This window comes from Phoxinus phoxinus (genome assembly GCF_949152265.1).
Source record: "Phoxinus phoxinus genome assembly, chromosome: 10".
Taxonomy (NCBI): Eukaryota; Metazoa; Chordata; class Actinopteri; order Cypriniformes; family Leuciscidae; genus Phoxinus; species Phoxinus phoxinus.
Window position 1 is genome coordinate 22606445 of NC_136885.1, and position 17614 is coordinate 22624058.

General features: G+C 35.4%; 3 protein-coding genes across 6 annotated transcripts; 1 reads left to right on the forward strand and 2 right to left on the reverse strand.

Moving 5' to 3' along the window:
* Positions 1–6950: 6950 nt before the first annotated feature.
* isg20l2 (interferon stimulated exonuclease gene 20-like 2) lies at positions 6951–10238 on the reverse strand. 2 transcript variants are annotated; one of them, XM_079626330.1, is made up of 5 exons: positions 9907–10238; positions 8651–9155; positions 8490–8566; positions 7570–7770; positions 6951–7359 (listed from the first exon to the last, which is right to left on the reverse strand). In XM_079626330.1, the coding sequence occupies exons 2-5, from the start codon at positions 9099–9101 to the stop codon at positions 7216–7218; spliced, it is 873 nt and encodes a 290-aa protein (XP_079482456.1). In that variant the 5' UTR covers positions 9102–9155; positions 9907–10238; the 3' UTR covers positions 6951–7215. The 2 variants fall into 2 exon arrangements, with proteins under 2 accessions (XP_079482456.1, XP_079482455.1); XM_079626329.1 differs by having other exon boundaries at positions 8490–9155.
* mettl25b (methyltransferase like 25B) lies at positions 9950–14818 on the forward strand. 3 transcript variants are annotated; one of them, XM_079626328.1, is made up of 9 exons: positions 9950–10214; positions 10825–10902; positions 11124–11242; positions 12048–12261; positions 12394–12456; positions 12555–12689; positions 12950–13767; positions 13970–14154; positions 14360–14818. In XM_079626328.1, exons 1-9 carry the CDS (start codon positions 10212–10214, stop codon positions 14446–14448), a joined length of 1704 nt encoding a protein of 567 aa, XP_079482454.1. In that variant the 5' UTR covers positions 9950–10211; the 3' UTR covers positions 14449–14818. The 3 variants fall into 3 exon arrangements, 2 of the variants coding, with proteins under 2 accessions (XP_079482454.1, XP_079482453.1); XR_013799338.1 differs by lacking the exon at positions 9950–10214 and having other exon boundaries at positions 10718–10902; positions 12950–13735; positions 13818–14154; positions 14360–14754; XM_079626327.1 differs by lacking the exon at positions 9950–10214 and having other exon boundaries at positions 10718–10902; positions 14360–14755.
* A 231-nt stretch (positions 14819–15049) lies between these two features.
* On the reverse strand, positions 15050–16994 carry s100a1 (S100 calcium binding protein A1). Its single transcript, XM_079626331.1, is given in 4 exon segments — positions 15050–15699; positions 15703–15756; positions 15850–16026; positions 16920–16994. Coding segments are annotated over 3 exon segments (288 nt in total). The 5' UTR covers positions 15991–16026; positions 16920–16994; the 3' UTR covers positions 15050–15606.
* Between the last annotated feature and the right edge of the window lie 620 nt (positions 16995–17614).

Consider the following 17614-nt stretch of genomic DNA (forward strand, 5'->3'; position numbering starts at 1 on the left):
CTACCAGCTGCAAAAGCTAATTTTGCTTTACATTAAGATGCATGGTTAAAATCATTTAAATAATCTTCTCAGATCTGAACATAGTAACATAATTAATATATAAAAATAAACATTTAAGGGGAAAACGTGACATTAAAGAATCAAATGAATAAAGTATGCAACATCAAATCCTTTTTTCTTGGAATCTGCAACAATCCCATCCTGCGTTACTTTCTCAGTGGTTTATCACAAGTGACCCTTTGCTCTTCACATTGGGGTGATCAGGACGGGACATGAGTGCTGTACAGTTAAATTAGGTCAGATGTGTCCTGCAGGGGTTCAGGCAAGTATTGTGATTGAAAGAGAGAACACCTAAATAATTTGAGAGGAAATGACAAAATAATTTATTTTTATTCCAAAAGCGATACTAAATATAAGTGAAGGCATAAATGTATATATTTGTTCACAACGTCTTTAAAGAAAAGCAGCAGTGGATAAGAAGATGCCTGGATGCCTCACAGCAGGACTCAAACAGTTGAACAATCCGACAGATGGTATGAAGGATCTTCATCCTATAACCGTTTTGAAAAACACTCACACATAGACTGACTTCGGCTCTGTTACACCTATTTGAGCGATGGGTTAAGAAACCAGCTGAGCCACTGTGAAGATTAAAGGCTGAATAAAGTGCTGTAATTTTACATCTGAAAACACACAGCAGACATTCCCACTCACTGTCTCAATAGAATAAAGTTCAATCGTGTAAGCAGTGGAATAACTGCAAATGTAGACCAAACAGTATTTCATGAATCATGTCTCTCATGCTACATTTGGCACCTGGATTTCTGCTTAGTTTGCTCCACAAAGCAAAATCATCCAGCAGGTGTGCTGCAGATATCTCTTCCTCAATTGTACAACCACCTCTAATATTAGTGTTTACAAAGCCTTTAGTCTCAGGCACGATATTAAGATCTACTTAAATTTGCTAGAGTCACTAAAATCAGCACAATGTTAAAATGTCATTTGACAAGACTCAATTCAACCTTATATCCACATCCAATAATATAATAGTGCTGGGTAGATTACTTACAAATTGTAGCTCTTTACTTACGTACTCGTTCAAATTACATTAAAAAAAATGTAGTTCCATTTTGTAATCCATTACATTACACATTTTAGGTAATATAATCTAACTATATTTTGATTTAACTTGTTTATAACATTGAATAGAATAGGATAATGTTGTACAATTTTGATATAAAAACACAAAGTGTAATTTTACCATGTAATTATAACCACCTAGTGGCTGGTATGTGTGTGCAATTTCACAAAACTAAAAAACTTTGTAAATGTATGAGCAATATGCTTTTTCAGAAAGGAAAATGTAAAACATGAAAAAGAAGAATTACGGTATGAGAATCTATATATTATGAATGATTTACTGTCATTGTGTCATCTTACGTAATCCAGATTACATGTAATCTGTTACTATCCAGTTTATAGATTTAGATGTATATATTTATGTCCCCAACATAACATTAATATATGATCTGACACACAAGAATGAATTTTGTTCATGATTACATTAGCAGTTTTTCTCAGCACTGAGTAATCTGAAAAATATTATCTACTGACTATTTTTGTGCAGTAATTGTATCTATATAGGTAATGGAGATTAGGTAATGGATTAAAAAATTGTTTTTTTTACAGATTGATCGTTTACTACGGTTGCTGCAAATTCATTTATCTCGACTGGAGGCTCAGTTTCTGACATGCATTAACTTAGAAGTGTCAAGAGCAGGTGTCGTCTCTTTGAAGGCTCAGTTTGTGAAGAACACTTATGCGCCTTCCAACACTGACAGGCTTTCAAACACATTCTAAACAAATTCTAAAATTAAATCTCACTACAAGCACTCCAGGAATAGATACATGCTCAAAATTACGGATCCAAATGGAAAGGGCATTACAGCCTGATGTCAATAAAGAGCCTTTTTAGTTTCTCTCTCTCTCTCTCTCACACACACACACACACACACACACACACACACACACACACACACACACACACACACACACACACACACACACACACACACACACACACACACACACACACACACACACACACACACACACACACACACACACACACACACACACACACACACACACACACACACACACACACACACACACACACACACACACACACACACACACACACACACACACACACACACACACACACACCTGTACTGTATGGTGCTTTACAAATCCAGATGCAAATAAACTGATCTCAAGAACCTATAATGAAAAATCAAGAACTTTTAAGACCCATTTGCAGCCAAAAAATATTCCTAAAAAGTAAAAAAGGTTCTTATGAAGAATAAGTATTTAAGAAAGTATTCTAAGACACTCTTTATCAATTAACACCTACAGTACTAAATAAAGTTAGCCTATATTATAACAATATTCTGAATAGATACCGCTGCATAATGGTCTGTAATGTATATAATGGCTAATTCACATGGGATGATGCAACATGCATATTCAGCATAGTAATGTCCACCATAGAATCTTCTGCTGTGTGTTCAAACTTGAAAACATGCAGGGCAGAAAATATTCTGCATAAGCAGACTTCACTTACTGATCCTAAAAATTATCCTCATAAATCATAATCCAATAGCCATAAATCCAGTTTTCTAAGTTGAAACTGAATTACAGAATCATTAAAAGCCACATACCTAATTCCAAAGGATTCCTCTTGAAAAGCCCCCGTTTAGATTGAGGATTGTATAGTCTCATAGAGTGCAGAGACGGGAGATGATGGATGCTGTGAGCTCGTCCAGAAGAGGAGAAGAAAGAGAGAGAGAGGATGACAGAGAGAGGAGGAATAAAGGAGCAGGAAGGATCTCCGATCAACCCACTCTCTTTAACCAACAGGGTTCATTTTCCCATTTGTCCTTTGGCCCGATGAAGAAAGTGGGAAGGGACGGAGAAAAAAGTTAAAATGTCCTAAATTAAGAGAGAGAGAGAGAGAGAGAGAGAGAGAGAGAGAGAGAGAGAGAGAGAGAGAGAGAGAGAGAGAGAGAGAGAGAGAGAGATGTATCGTACCATTGTTTAACACACAAAAAGAAAAGAAAAGAAAAGAAAAGAAAACTATTCTGTTGGTTTAGCATTTAGCTCCAGGTGCAGTTGTTGAGTTCATTTGGAAACTGTTCTCTTGGCCGACATAGCCTATTCTGTCAAAGCATATCAGTATCTAATTATTTAAGTGATTTAATATAAAGTGTAAAAGACTAAAATGGTAGCCCTATGAATCATAAACATAATTAGGCTATGTGAGATAACACGTTCATGCCATGTTGTAATTACCGAAAGAGACGACACGTGACGCTGTACAAGGGAGCTTTTCATGTCCTCGGATTAGGATGCATACGCTTCTCTTGCATTATTAACTCCAAAATAAATCTACAGTAGTCGCGTGGTACAGCGGTCACGTGGTAGCCTACAAGTAGCTCTCAGAAAATGACGAGTCTGATCACGTGCGTTTTGCAAATCAGAATGTTTACAGTAATTACGACATGGCGTGGACGCACTTTAAGATTGAGTGATGTTAGTTGTGTCTAAAATAAACATTTTCATAATCAACATTTAAGCAGCCCTAGTGGGTCTGTCGCACAATTTCAGAATTCATATAGGCCCTAGGCCTAATTATAATTCATTCATGAATTACAATGTAGGCTACCTGTTTTATCTAAAAACTTCAGCTTTTATTTTTGGGTTGTCTTAATGTTTGTTCAAGAGATATTCAACACATGAAATCTGTGGCATTAACCTACGTAGGCTACTCCCCTTAGTTATGTGGAAGGAAAGGTAGGCTAATCATTTTACATGAAACATTCACGATCACTGAATTTACCCGTTGTTTAAAAGAAGTAGCCTATTCCTATTTAAAGGGATGATCAACTTTTTATTGAGCAATTAAGAGTCCAAGGGGTGAGTGCCACAATGAATGCTTATATTCACTCATTACCACAACAACACAGTAAGAATTAGATGGTTCTGTAAGCATTCAGTTCTGCACACGTCCTGGCTAAATAAACATTGTCATGGCCAAATATAAGCTGCACGATTCTGGACCAGTTCAATGCTATCTTAGCATGCACGTACACCTTCCGTGACTCGCTTAGCTGACTCTCCAAGCGAAGGGAAATTTGTGTCAAGATCGGTGAGCTCTAATAACCAGATCCCTCAGTAATGATGAGACAACCGCTTATTCAGAGAAATTACCAGTCTGAAATGGTTTAGAGGCATGAGTCACTGCTGATTCACATCTGTAAGTTTGAATCCGATCCATTTGTGAGTCATGTCTGTGAAGGTAACCGCATTTGCAACAGACCAGTGTCTAGCCTGTTAAAATGGTAACTTTCAGAGATGAGAGGTTGGATGATAGAAGGTGATTTGTTTCTGCACAGAGAGAAGAGGGTGAATATGCCTTTGTATCACATATTATTTAATAGCCTACTGTCATATAAAAGAGGAACAAAAATAAATAAATAAATAAAAGTTCACATAAAACTACAGTACATTATGTATTCTCTTGCATTATGGTAATCCTTTAGTAATGAGCAGGGTCTTATTTCTGTACCACAAGATTACCTCAGCCTGCCAGCATTGAGGATTTAAAAACTTTATCCGTTTTACAGACATTATACCATCCACATCCAAGCCACAAGTGGGAAAGTATGAAGTCACTGGTTGCCGTCTCTCTACAGCACACCCCATTAACCTCGATTTTATCAGTGACACTTCACAATAAAGTTCACATTGTTAAGATAGATGAATGCATATAATAAACTAACAATGAATAATTTATTGATATTTAATCATATTATTGTGTATTATGCACATTTTAAATATTTAATATTACTAAATCTAAAAGCTAATATATAATACATTTATTTATTATTGTTAATATTTGTTTGATACATTAAATAATGTTAATTTATAACTTCCTTAAACTTCAAATGTAAAAATTTGAATACATTTTTTAAAAAGTTGAACAAATGCTGAAAATGCATTATTTGTATAGATATTGCAATAATTAATATTAATGTAACCTTTTGTAGGTTTCATTAAATTATGAAATTATAATTAATAATTAAGTTATGAAATTACTATTTCATTCCAGATTTACCATTAAATGAATTAAAAGACAGTTTAGGGATAAATTATATAATGTTTTCACAGTTATACATAATTATATAATGTTATATAGGCTACAGTTTCCAAAAAACATATTACGCATTGGCAGCACAACTGCTTTCGATATTGATGATAATTTTTTCTTTCATCATATTATAATTTCTGAAGGAACATGTGACACTGAAGACTGGAGTAGGCTAATGGCTGGTGAAAATAATGGTCACATAATAAAATAAAATATAAAAAACGTATTTTATACACATATTTATACATAGTTATTTTATTAATTGCAGGGGTTAATTAATTACTGATCTAAAATAGTAAATTTAAAAGCCACATACCTCATTCCTGATATTAACCCTTTCGCCACATCGAGGTCACTACAGTGGACAGCTATAAACCTCATTTTCTTACTGTACATGGGTTTTGATGGCATAGTTGCCCATCAACCACTACAATGGACACTATTGCATCATCCTATACACTGCCACCAAGTGGCAAACCGTTGCATGTGGATTTTTTTCTCTCCAAATAAATATGACCAACGGCCAATCAGAAATGCCAAATTGCTCCGAAATATCCATCCATTCCTTCTATACTAGGAGACTCTTGCAGGTAAAAAAAAAATCTAAATAAAAAATCAACGTTTGTTAAATTTTCCAAGTATTGATTTTAGTGTGGGAGGAAGTTTTTTTTCTGATTTATCATCTGTCCACTAAGTAGGACATCATGCATCACTAGCTATATTTCATTCATACTATTACTGTGACTTGTTCTTGAAAATACTTAATCTGCAGTATTTTTTTTGGCTGTACATAAATGTATTTGTTATTAGAATGTAATTTGCAGCATCAAAAAAAAAGTTATCTGATTACATAATGAGCATTACTTGCAATGCATTACATCAAAAAGTAATTGATTGTGTAATGCACGTTACTTGAAATGCGTTACTTTATTCTTATATCAAAAAGTAATCTGATTATGTAATGCGTTACCTCCCAACAAGCTCATTTCAGAAGAGATTGAAAACACCTGATCGCTAGTTTATCCAGTCTGAAAACATCAATACCACAGTATTATGTTTAATACAGTATCTCTTCAGTAAAAAAACAAACGCATACCATTCACTCAAGTGGACATCTGAAAAACTTGTTGAAAAATTTACTTGAAAAAGTTAAATTCTTTTCAAGAATACTTATTCTTAATCATGCAAAAAAAGAAAAAAAAGATGCAAAAAGTGAGGTTAGTGCATGTATTTTAAGTATTGTTCTTAAGTATTAAGCATGTTGTGTCGCACCTTGACAAAAGCTTATTGCCAAAACGTTGGTGAATTAAAGTATTTGCAAGTGAGTGTGCGGTCAAATCTCCTTTATACAAATTGTTTTCTTTGACCTGCACCACGGAATGGTGTGCGTTTGCTTTAGTGTTTTATTAAGGAACTGTGCAAAAGAGAATCCCATATAAGGCTGAAAATCACAAGCTTGTCAGTCGCTGGGAAACTGGTGGGCAAGGAAGATCTGACTGCTTCCCAAACATCACCAAAGTGGTGTGACCAGATCCTTAAACACAGACTGACTGATGATTGAGTGGGTTTGGAGGGAAAAGAGCTTTGACTGTAATCTCAAGGATGGCAGATGAGGCCCTGTACATTTGGACAGTTAAATACAGGAGGAGCAGTAATTCATGTGGTGGTGTTGAATTCACTGTAGAAGAAGAATGCTGACTCGTCCTGTTCGGAAGGCTTCAGAAAGACAAACGGGCACTGTGAGAGCAGTTTTTCTTTTTACTAACTGTAAAGATTCTAAACAGAACACAAACATGTATGTGTACAGTTAGCATAATATCCAACATCTTTTGCAACTTAACACTTTTTTCAAAGCAACTGAACCAATAAAGTTAACTTAAAATACCTTTTTTTTTATACACGGAAACTATAGAGCCCCCTAGTGGTATTTCAACAAGCATTGCTAAGAAGTTTAGCTGATATAAAAGGTGTCAAGTTAAAACTGTATCTTTAAAAAAATCGAATCATATTTGATTCAGAGCTAGATCCATTGCTTTAGCTGAAAGGCTGAGGGCTGAGAGTTTTTGCTCCCATGCATTCTCCACTACTTTGAACAGTTCCATGGTGGCTTTGGCATCTTCTACTGACGAGTGGCCTCTCTTCCCTCTCTGAAAATGTAAGAAGAGTTTCTCAGTGGAAAAAACTGAAAGCCTGTTCTTATTTTCATACATAAAAATAGATTCAAGAGCTGCTTTTGAACTGACTCCAGATTTACTCTGAAATGTCTGACAGCTGAACTCCTCAAATAACTTTGTGGCACAGGTGAAAATGACATCCACTGTGCCACATTAAAGCGTTCTCTGCGGAGTTAAACCCACCTGTATGTCCTTGTCGAGGATAGCTTTAGCGAGCTTCTTCAGAGACACAGTTTGATGCTCGGGCATTCCAGCTTTCTGGTTCAGCAGTGGAATCCGCGCTGTGTCTCGTGTTTGGCAAGCAGGATGGGAATATTTTAAGGCCTTGAAGTCATTATGGATGGCATGGCCCACAACCATTTTCCCTGTTAATATCTTCAAGATCTGTGTGCAAAACATAAGACTAATCAGACTATTACTGGTTTGTCAATACTCGGTTTGTTAGTTTATTTATATTAAACTATATATTAGTTTATTTTAAGCACACTGAATAAACGAGATGTAATGCAATTAGTTAAGCATTTCAATTAGGCATTAACTGATGTGAAAATTTTGGCCGATTATAATAAGATGATAATTATTTTAATATTATAGTCGGTAACCAAAATAGATAAATAAAAAACACTAAAAACTAAAATCAATCATTTTTAATTAATTACAGATTACTACAGATTAATTTGGGCATACCAAAATAATAATGTACAGTATGAAAAATTTATATTAATTTTGCTAAATATTACATTAAATAGTGCTTAAAATAGGGGAAATGTACATGAACAATTAAATAGACAACACCAATCAATTACCAATCAGATAAAAAATATCTGATATTGGCTGATAACAGATATGGTACTATTACAGATATATTGTGCATGCATAATTTTAAATCAGAAAACGAATAACAAATAACATTCTGTGATTAAATTTTTTTTAAAGAAAGCCTGACTTTATATAAAAGCTTTCATAACATATAATTGGTGGGCTGCAATGTTCATGTAGCTCAAGAATGGCTAAAAAAAGTTGATTTGCTTGATAAAAGTGTCTGTCGATTATAAATAAATGCACTGTAACATGATAATTTGAGAACAGATGTTATTTCATACCTCTTTTTGCGCCTGATAGAAGGGTGTGGCATTGAATAAATCCTGCCTCCTGACCCCACTATAGCGAGTGCGGAAATCTGTCACAGGATTGAGGGGTTTGATAAATTTATCAAAAATAACATCTCCGTCGTAGGAAACAATACTGCAGCGTGCGAGTTCACCGTTACACCCCCTCGGTCCTGTTCCCACCATCTCACAGTCCATTGCCACGTATTTTAATGGTCCGAGAGTACGGGGTGCCGCTTGGTGTGTCAGGTCCCTCTGAGATGTGCTGGCAGTGGATGGAAATGAAAATGTGGACTGCTGGGAAAATGTATTTGCAGAACTAGAAGGCTCATTGGTCTTATTAGGCAGACAAGAGGTAAATTTAGGAAAAATAGCATCTGGGGTTGATTTCTCTCCTCCGTTGAGCTGAACGTTATTTGACTTGTTTTTCTTTTCCTGCTGGATCTTTTTGTTTCGCTTTTTATTTTGTTTCTCTTTTAAGAAACCCTTGTGCTCCATAAAATGTCTCCTTCCAAGGAAACGACCATGTTTGCTATTTCCTCTGCATTTACCTGATTTGCCTCCAGAACCAGGCTCACAAACCAGGTTCAACATAATTCCTGACATTCTTATTCACTCTCAAAGGTTGATTATAACAGGTGTCTTCTTGAAGTTGTCACTCTTAAATAAAGAGAAAAGAACAATGACTGTTAAGACAAGAATTAACAATGTTGTAATGGGATCACACAAAATGATTTTGATAACATAATTAGTCTGTTTAAGATTTTAAACCAGGGGTTTTCAAACTAGGTTCTGTAGAACAGTTCAGAGAAAAACCGTATAAAAAAAAACATTTAACATAAATTAATAATAAACATACAGTATAACTAACTAAACAGAAAATATTATAATAAATACATTAATAGTAACACATATTTTAATAAATAACATTAAAGCACAGTACTAAATATTTTCCAAAACCGATTTTACAATATCATAATATAATTTTTTCACATTATAAATTGAATCATTATACATTCAAATATATAGCTGGATTTTAAATGTTAGGATTGGGGTCTGTGGTATCTAAAAAATTGAAACCCCCTGTTATAAACAATGTTTTTTAAATATAGCATCTCTTTACAATATGGGATAAACTAAACACATGATTAAACGGGGAAATATTATATTTTACTAACCAGGTAGATAGACGTGACATTTAACTTATGTTTTAACTAATTTGAATTATTGTTATCAGTGGATTAACTCAACTGTACAATCATGGTTCACGAGTTTTGTAAATTGAGGGGTAAAAAACAGGTTCGTAAAATCTAAAACACATTTCCATGATCGAGTTTAAGGTAAGTATCACCCTGTGTACACCGAAATAAATTGTGCGACTCTATTACGGATAGAATTGCCGGTTACATACCATTATTTGCCACAAAAAGACGATCTTTGATATTTTTTCCTTTTCCTGTGTTCGGTTCAAGCCAAGCACACCATAGGAAGCACACCGCATGAATACATGTGCACTTCCGGGTCGGAGGGTTATGAGAAGTTCGAATCTTACGAACAACAATACTGTCTATGACAACAACACACTTTAAAGAACCGGATCAAAACTGATTCTGCGATTCAACGTAAGTGATGAAGAAGTACTATTAGAGAAAGTTCAGAGAAAAGAAGAAGAAGAAGAAGAAGAAGAAGAAAAGGAAGAAGTAAAAGCCACGTGTAATGGTAAGCACATATTTGTCTGTTTATTACGCCCTCCCTCCCTGTTTTTATTAATAAGGGTGTGACCCAGTTCAGTTTGTTGCAGGTTAACAGTAAGCCTAAATATAAATGCCATTTACATTTAATGTTTTTTTTTTGCTAAATCCATTAAAAAAAAACATGTTCGTTGAATCGTTACTTGAAATAAAATAAACGTAAAATGAAGTCAAATAAATAAATAAATAACATTTAATTTCAGCTAGCTGCCAATGAAACATTTATTAAATATTGAATTAAACTCAATTTACTAAAATAGCTTAACTTATTTACTAAAATTTTTTAATTATAAAAGAACGAAAAACAACAACATTTTCGCAAAAGTTTTCGATTCAACTCTGATTCAGGAACGAATTGTTCAGGCATGTTTTTTGAATCAGTTCAACCGATTCATTGTTTTGTTCACGACTCGGACATCACTGGTAGGCGGCGCTCTTCGTTCACGTGTGGTCGGATTGTAAACAGAAAATTTCTCAATTCAATGACTAACGTTACTCGTAGTATTGAAGGGCACCCAGTTTAATCTGCATGGTGTTTTTTAATGTTATAAAAAATGTTTGTGGCGACTTTTTCAAAGCAGGAGCAGAGAGAACTAGCCGAGAAGCTGACATCGCTCCTGTCAACCTACAGACGCATATCAGACTCCTACATAATAGTAATGAATCAACAACTTATTGTACTTTTTCAGTGTTTGTGCTTGATTAACTAATATGTTTAACGTTTATCCAGATTGCAAGTATGAGTGACTAAATGTTCCCGTAAACGAATAATCCCGCACATTTTTAAACCTGGGGTTTTCTGTCATCTGAGCATGCATGCGCGAGTATACTGAAATATACATGTGAAGTGTACCGGTGTTTCTCTCTGTCCACACAGGAGTTCTTCAGTGAGAGTTTGTGGGATACTCTGCCTGTGAGCTGGCAAGAAGCCCTCGGTGATCTTACACCCCCACAGATCGCTGATCTGCTGCTGGATAAAGAGATTAAGGACAGGCGGTAAAATAAATGTATTCTGTGTATCTGTCTGTAGTTGTTAACAATATTGCCTTAAATTAAGATAACAGTACAAAGTCAGAACATTGCTTTGCAATAATCAAGAGCATTTTCATTTAGAAAGCTTTGAGATCCGTTGGATATACACAACAAATAAAGATTTGAACACATGACTAATATTTAAGTAAGTCATCAAAATAATAATAAATGTAGTTAATGTAATAAATGTAGTGACTAAGTTGAAAAGGAAAGTCTCATATTTCAGTGTTCTCAAACAGCAGAAAATGCCTCTAGCAACACCAAGGTCATTGTGATAAAATGTATCTTGAATGCAATGAAAAGTCACTCTGGATGAAAGCATCTGCCAAAACTGGTTTTGTTTTCTTGTCCCATATTTTACATTGGACATGAAGTACTGAACATATACCAAATTTGTTGTATTTCTATGAGTGTTATTTAGTATCATTTAGTATTGATGTACTATTATATAGGCTACTCATTTTAATTTCAATTCAAGTTTTAAAGTTGAGTTTTTAACATGTCTGTATAGTTTTTATATTTGTTTATTTCAGTTTTAGATATTTTAGATATGATAACCCTGTATTGTACAAATGTAAACTCCTTAAAAACAAATGTAAATTCCTTAAAAACAAACATTAAAATAAATTACTTTTACAGTGAAAAATTAATATTTACTTATTTTGAAAAGTTCAACATAAACTTTTATAAAAAAATGTTTTAAATAAAATAATGTTATAGAGTAAACCCATTAATGGAAGTAATTTCAAAAGTGTATTTTGTGTTTCAGGTACCCATCTGTGTGGCCTCTGTCTTTACTGGCACTGCGGACAGCTGCACATGTGCTGTCGTTTCCACGTAAAGCACCAAGTGGGCACAGTCAGGACGCAGGTGCAGCAGTGCCAGAGTTTCAGCCCAACCAGAGTCAAAGCTCTTTGTTAGGACACATTTTCCGTAAACATGTCAAACCCAAGAAGCAGCACGAAATCCGCCGCCTAGGCACGGTATGGGTACAATATAATGCATGTAATGTCAATGTGGAAAGATTCTGAATGTCATTATGAAAGAAACAACACTCTCCAATAAGATTATTTGATACACTAAAGATTATTTAAAAATGTTTTACTCTCTCCTAGCTGGTTAAGAAGTTGGGTGATCAGACTAACTGTAACTGTGTGGTTGATGTTGGGTCTGGACAGGTACAGTAACGTCTTGCTTCATTTTGTTATTTTAAATATGCCAATCTTTATATTTTGAATATGCAAATGACCTACTTTAATTAGATCCATCCCTCCAGGGCCATTTGACACGGTTTCTGTCTTTTGGACTTGGCCTAGATGTTACTGGAATTGAGGCTGATCCCAACCTTGTTTCTATGGCTAAGAAATTTGATAGACAGCTCCTATTGGCACTCACCAAAGAGAACCAAAGGGTATGACCCTCATAAATATACTAAATATTATATTTTACATTCTATTTAAAAAATATCCTTACAATTATATACATTCTGTTCCTTTAACCTCTTTAGATATTGATATTACTTCATATTGATATTACTTTTCAGCTTGTATTATCACTCAGACCATGTTTTATTTTATTTGTACATATACATATTTTATGTCTTACTGTGACCCAGAGTTTGTTTGTTTTTTGAATGTGCTGTGATATTTCTAATCTGCGTTTCTGTTGTAGTCAGGAAAAGCTCAAGGTCTGCATTCTGAACCTGGTCCTTCTCCTCGTCATGTCGTGGGCTGGGTCAACCCACAGGCTTCATGGGATGTCTTCGTTCAGCAACTTGTGACAGCAAGGGAAAGTGACAGTAGTATTGGACCAACCACTGGGCCATATGAAAAGAAACAGAGGGTGGAAGATCTGCATCTGAAGCCTCATTCATGCCAAACCAAAGCAGAGATACAAAATACTCTTCAGGCTCAAAAAACTCACATAAATATTTCAGACTCCGTAGCCCAAGTAAACACTGGGGCTTTTCCATCAGGAATGGCAACCGGAAGTCTTACCTGTAAAAGCATACCAGTTACTGATTGTGGTGCCAAAGAACTGGGTAGTTTTGTCCTTACAGGTCTTCACGCCTGTGGAGACCTCAGCTCCACACTTCTGCGCCACTTTGCCAACTGCCCTCAGGTTCAGGTCATCACGTCTGTGGCTTGCTGCTACATGAAAATCTCAACCCAGGAGAACCCAAACCCTCCAGGGGTATTCCAGCCCCCATTTTCTTCAGACATCCCAGTGGCTGATTCCTGTTCAGAATATAGTTATCCAATGAGCGACTGGGTACGCGGATTACCAGGGCACCAGTTGTCCTACAAGGCACGAGAGGGAGCGTGTCATGCAATAGAGGACTATCTTCAGCGGTTGAGAGAGGAGAGCGGGTTACTGCGGACACACTGCTACAGAGCCATCTTAGAAAGCATCATCAGAGCGGAAAGGCCCGATATGCGCAGACCGGGAGTTCAGACCGTTAAGAAAGCCCACGCACTGTCATTTTCTGAGTTAGTTTTTCTCTTTATCACGACATATGATAATATTAATATCTTTACAGAACTGGCAAATCCATGACTCACTCCTGCACTTCAGTTCCTGGAACAGGAAGAAATAAACGAGTTAAATTAAATAATCAAAATCTTAATCATACTTGAAACTGTCTTGTTTGAAAATACATCTGAGATACTGTTGCTTTCTGTTTTATCACAGGTATGCTCGTTTGGCATTGCCACGGGTGGGCCTACCCGCTGATCTCCCGTATGACTCTGTCTGTGTGGATACAATGCTAGCGCACCAGGGTAAAGTGGTGGTGTATTTCAGCCTGGTTCTTCTCCTGGCTCCTGTGGTGGAGACTCTAGTGTTACTGGACAGAATGATTTTCCTGCAGGAGAGAGGTATGCGTCACAGAGCCAGTCCCTCATATGAGAAAATGGTCTAATGACCAAACTAGCTTTATTTTATTTTGACACCATTGTATTTTGTTTAACATTTTTGGTTACATAATTAAAATAAAAATGTAATATTGGATTATATTATTAATATTCTTTACATAGTATATTTTTACAGAGCGGGTAAAACCTTTTGTATTTTCACATTTAGGTTTCAAGAGTGAACTCATCCCACTCTTTGATGCTGCTTTTTCCCCACGAAACCTGGTACTGGTGGCTGTCAAGCCCAAAGAAGCATGAAGCTGAGTGAAATAACACACCAAGATGTTCAAACCCACATTCTGTATTAACCACATAATTAGATTTACAGAAACATATGAATGAAATGAAACTCCCACACAAACCATCAGACATTTGGGAACTGAAATTATAGGTCTGATTTTCCTTTTTCCAGAGTGACCCATTGTTAATTTTTTTCCCTCCCATGCTTTTTTCATAAGCAAAAGACTCAAAGCAAAAGTTATCACAATTTAAATAAATTGTTGAATTACCAGTACAGAGTGAAATTCATACGAATTCTAATCTTTTAATATGTGATTTTGTTATAAAAAAAATAAAAAGACATGACACAAACTGATTTTTTTCTTAGTTCTCAATAGATGTGCTGTACAAGGTTGTTTATTTATTTTAAGGCACAGGATTATTTCACACTGGGAAAAGCTGCCATCATCTGGTCTCTTCAACTCTATTACAAAAGACATTTAAATATCATTCAGACAAGTGTATGAATATTATATCTGTATATAACACACAGTTCAATGAAAAGGCTGATATTGCTTTTTTTATAGCCTCTAGATGGCACTCTTAAGACTAAATTCAGGACAATATTTGAAACTAGGAGTGGCAATGTATTAAAAGTTATAATTTGCAAATAATTATATGATTTAATCCCATAAGTTTCAATAACTGAATATTTTTCTGGGTTTATGCTTTTACACAACCTTCCTAGCAATTTGGGATTACAGGGTTTAAAATTATTTTCTCTCAAACATCAATTTCTACCAAAATATTTAATAAAATATAAGACCTTAAAATAACGTGTATTAAATTTGCTTGACCTTTTAGAATTGTATTTCCATTACTTTTCCAAGTCTAGAAATCACTTTCAAAATTCCCTCATATATCTAGGTTTTCCTGCGGTTAAGAATAACATTTGGAAAAGGTCAATGTCAGTTTATATTTATACATTTTAGCTTATTTTAAATGGTAATTTCATATCGTAAATTATTTTAAGTCATCTTATGCCCCCCTGGTTGAGAACAACCGCTTTGAACAAATATTGCATCTTGTACACTCTTGATTTGCTTCTATACACACACATATTAGTCTGCATTAGTATTTATTTTTTTGATAAATGACACTTACAAAATGCAGCTGAAGGGAGACATAGAAGAACATTTAATTCTTCATGCTCTCTACAAAGAATTCATTACATGCCACTGTGAGAGCAGCCACCAGCACAACAAACTCCTGAAAGTCCACCTCTCCATCTCAGTTCTCATCCAAATCAGACATAATCTTCTCCACAACCATGGGGTCTTTACTAGCCTACAACAAGACAGACACGGTCATTCACAATGTTCCTTCAATTATGCACATCAGCCATAAATGTTAATGCGACTTATTGTGGCTAGAACTTACTGCTAAAAAGTCACCGAGTTCTCCATGAAGCAAGCTCTTGAGCTCAGCTTTGCTTAGCTTGTACTTGTCTCCTTCTTTGGAAGAGTATGTGTGGAAGACTTTAATAAGGCCTTCCATTGCATTTTCCAGTTTCGAAACCATGTTGTTGTTTCACAAAGTATACTCTGCAAAAATACACTTAAAAAGAAACAAAAAAAATTAATTATGCAAAATCCAAGTCTAACATTTCACTTATAAACACCTGAAGATCTACGCAGGTGTGTTAGTGGACTATATTGTTAATTTAAGTGCATCGTCTCGATTCATCCAACAAATACACGCAATTATGGTTTTGTGAGAATGCGTAGCCTTTTTGATTCTTTAATGCATTTGCACAGACAACTGCTGACCCCAGGAGCCCCTTCACCCCCCCTACGGGACCCCAAAGACTGGAGTTACACAGCACTGAGGGATCTAATATCTGTGAACAAACAGGCCTTTTGGCACTGGCAGGCTGATGACTATCATTAGAGAGAGGGAAGACAGGTATGCATCAATTATTCAATTAGCTTTTTGTATGAACTAAAGGCTCTGAGACTGTTAATCCACCATTAAGCCACACAGGCCTTTTTTTTTTTTATTAGACAGCTATTAAGTCTAACATACAATCAAATTTTTTTTCAATATGGCAGACAGTAACACTAACATGAGAACTTATCAGATCACGGTCTAAAACAATGCAACTATAACTTTTAAATGCAACTTTAAAATGAACTGTAACTTTCCATCCCATTAATTAGTCTACAGTTGGTACCACCTTCATTGGTCACAGTAAATGTCGTGCCTAAAAAGACAAAAACTGCTTTATCCGTAAAACATTGAGAGTTATGCTTTAAGTAATAATTCTTAAATACAAATGCTCTCATCACATACATTACCATTTGACATCATTAAATAATTATCTTAAGGATTTTAACCTTAAACGTCTCATTTTCAACAATGGCGTATATAAACAATATTTTCAGAAAGCTACTGTAATCAGCATAACATTTGAAGTCTATAAAAACAAACAGTTAAAGTTATTAACTTACCTAAACAAGTAGAAGTGGTACCTAGCGCTTGAAATGATGTGCTCATTAAATAGCGTCCACTCACCTGTGCGGGGGAATTAGTGAAGGCGGAGGCGGAGCCTCTTCCAACCGCAGCCCGCACGTCTAATGACGTCACCACGCACGCGCATCGATCATGCAATCTTCTCTTTCTTGTGAAAGAACTTGAAAAATACCTCTATACCTCACATATATATATGTGTGTGTGTGTGTAGGCCATATATAGTGCAAAAAATAGTGTTTCTTCTGTTTAACAAAATGCTTTTAAATGGTATCTCTAATCTAATCAAATGAATTCACATTGATTTGGATGATTCCTGACTTGTCAAGGAAGGTATGTGCTGAAACTTGAAACCTGGCTCTCTTGAGGCCAACTAGGTGAATTCTTGGCATGGCATCACTCTATCTCAGATCTCACTTGCGTACAAATAACTCACGTTCAATACAGTCTAGGTTTAATCCAAGTGAAATTATATCTCTGTCAGGCTAAAGGAATCTGATCTTGTATATGTTATGAGGGGGAGTGAGGTGTTTGTGGCAGCACAAGTTGGTATTTCATTATCAAATAAATGTGAGTAGAATGAATCTATTAATGATATCTTAAATTGTATTCAGTTCCTTTTTTTATTTTATTTTTATAAGTAACTCTTTAGGTCAGCAGAGAAAAAAAGGATGAT

Coding starts and splice junctions, on each gene's coding strand:
- isg20l2 (XM_079626329.1), bottom strand. CDS start 9,101: ATGTCAGGAATTATGTTGAACCTGGTTTGTGAGCCTGGTTCTGGAGGC. Junction 7,771..8,489: donor TCTATCAGGCGCAAAAAGAG/GTATGAAATAAC, acceptor TTTTGCACACAG/ATCTTGAAGATATTAACAGG. Junction 7,360..7,569: donor TCCTCGACAAGGACATACAG/GTGGGTTTAACT, acceptor TTACATTTTCAG/AGAGGGAAGAGAGGCCACTC.
- mettl25b (XM_079626327.1), top strand. CDS start 10,801: ATGTTTGTGGCGACTTTTTCAAAGCAGGAGCAGAGAGAACTAGCCGAG. Junction 11,243..12,047: donor AAAGAGATTAAGGACAGGCG/GTAAAATAAATG, acceptor TTTGTGTTTCAG/GTACCCATCTGTGTGGCCTC. Junction 12,457..12,554: donor TTGATGTTGGGTCTGGACAG/GTACAGTAACGT, acceptor CCATCCCTCCAG/GGCCATTTGACACGGTTTCT.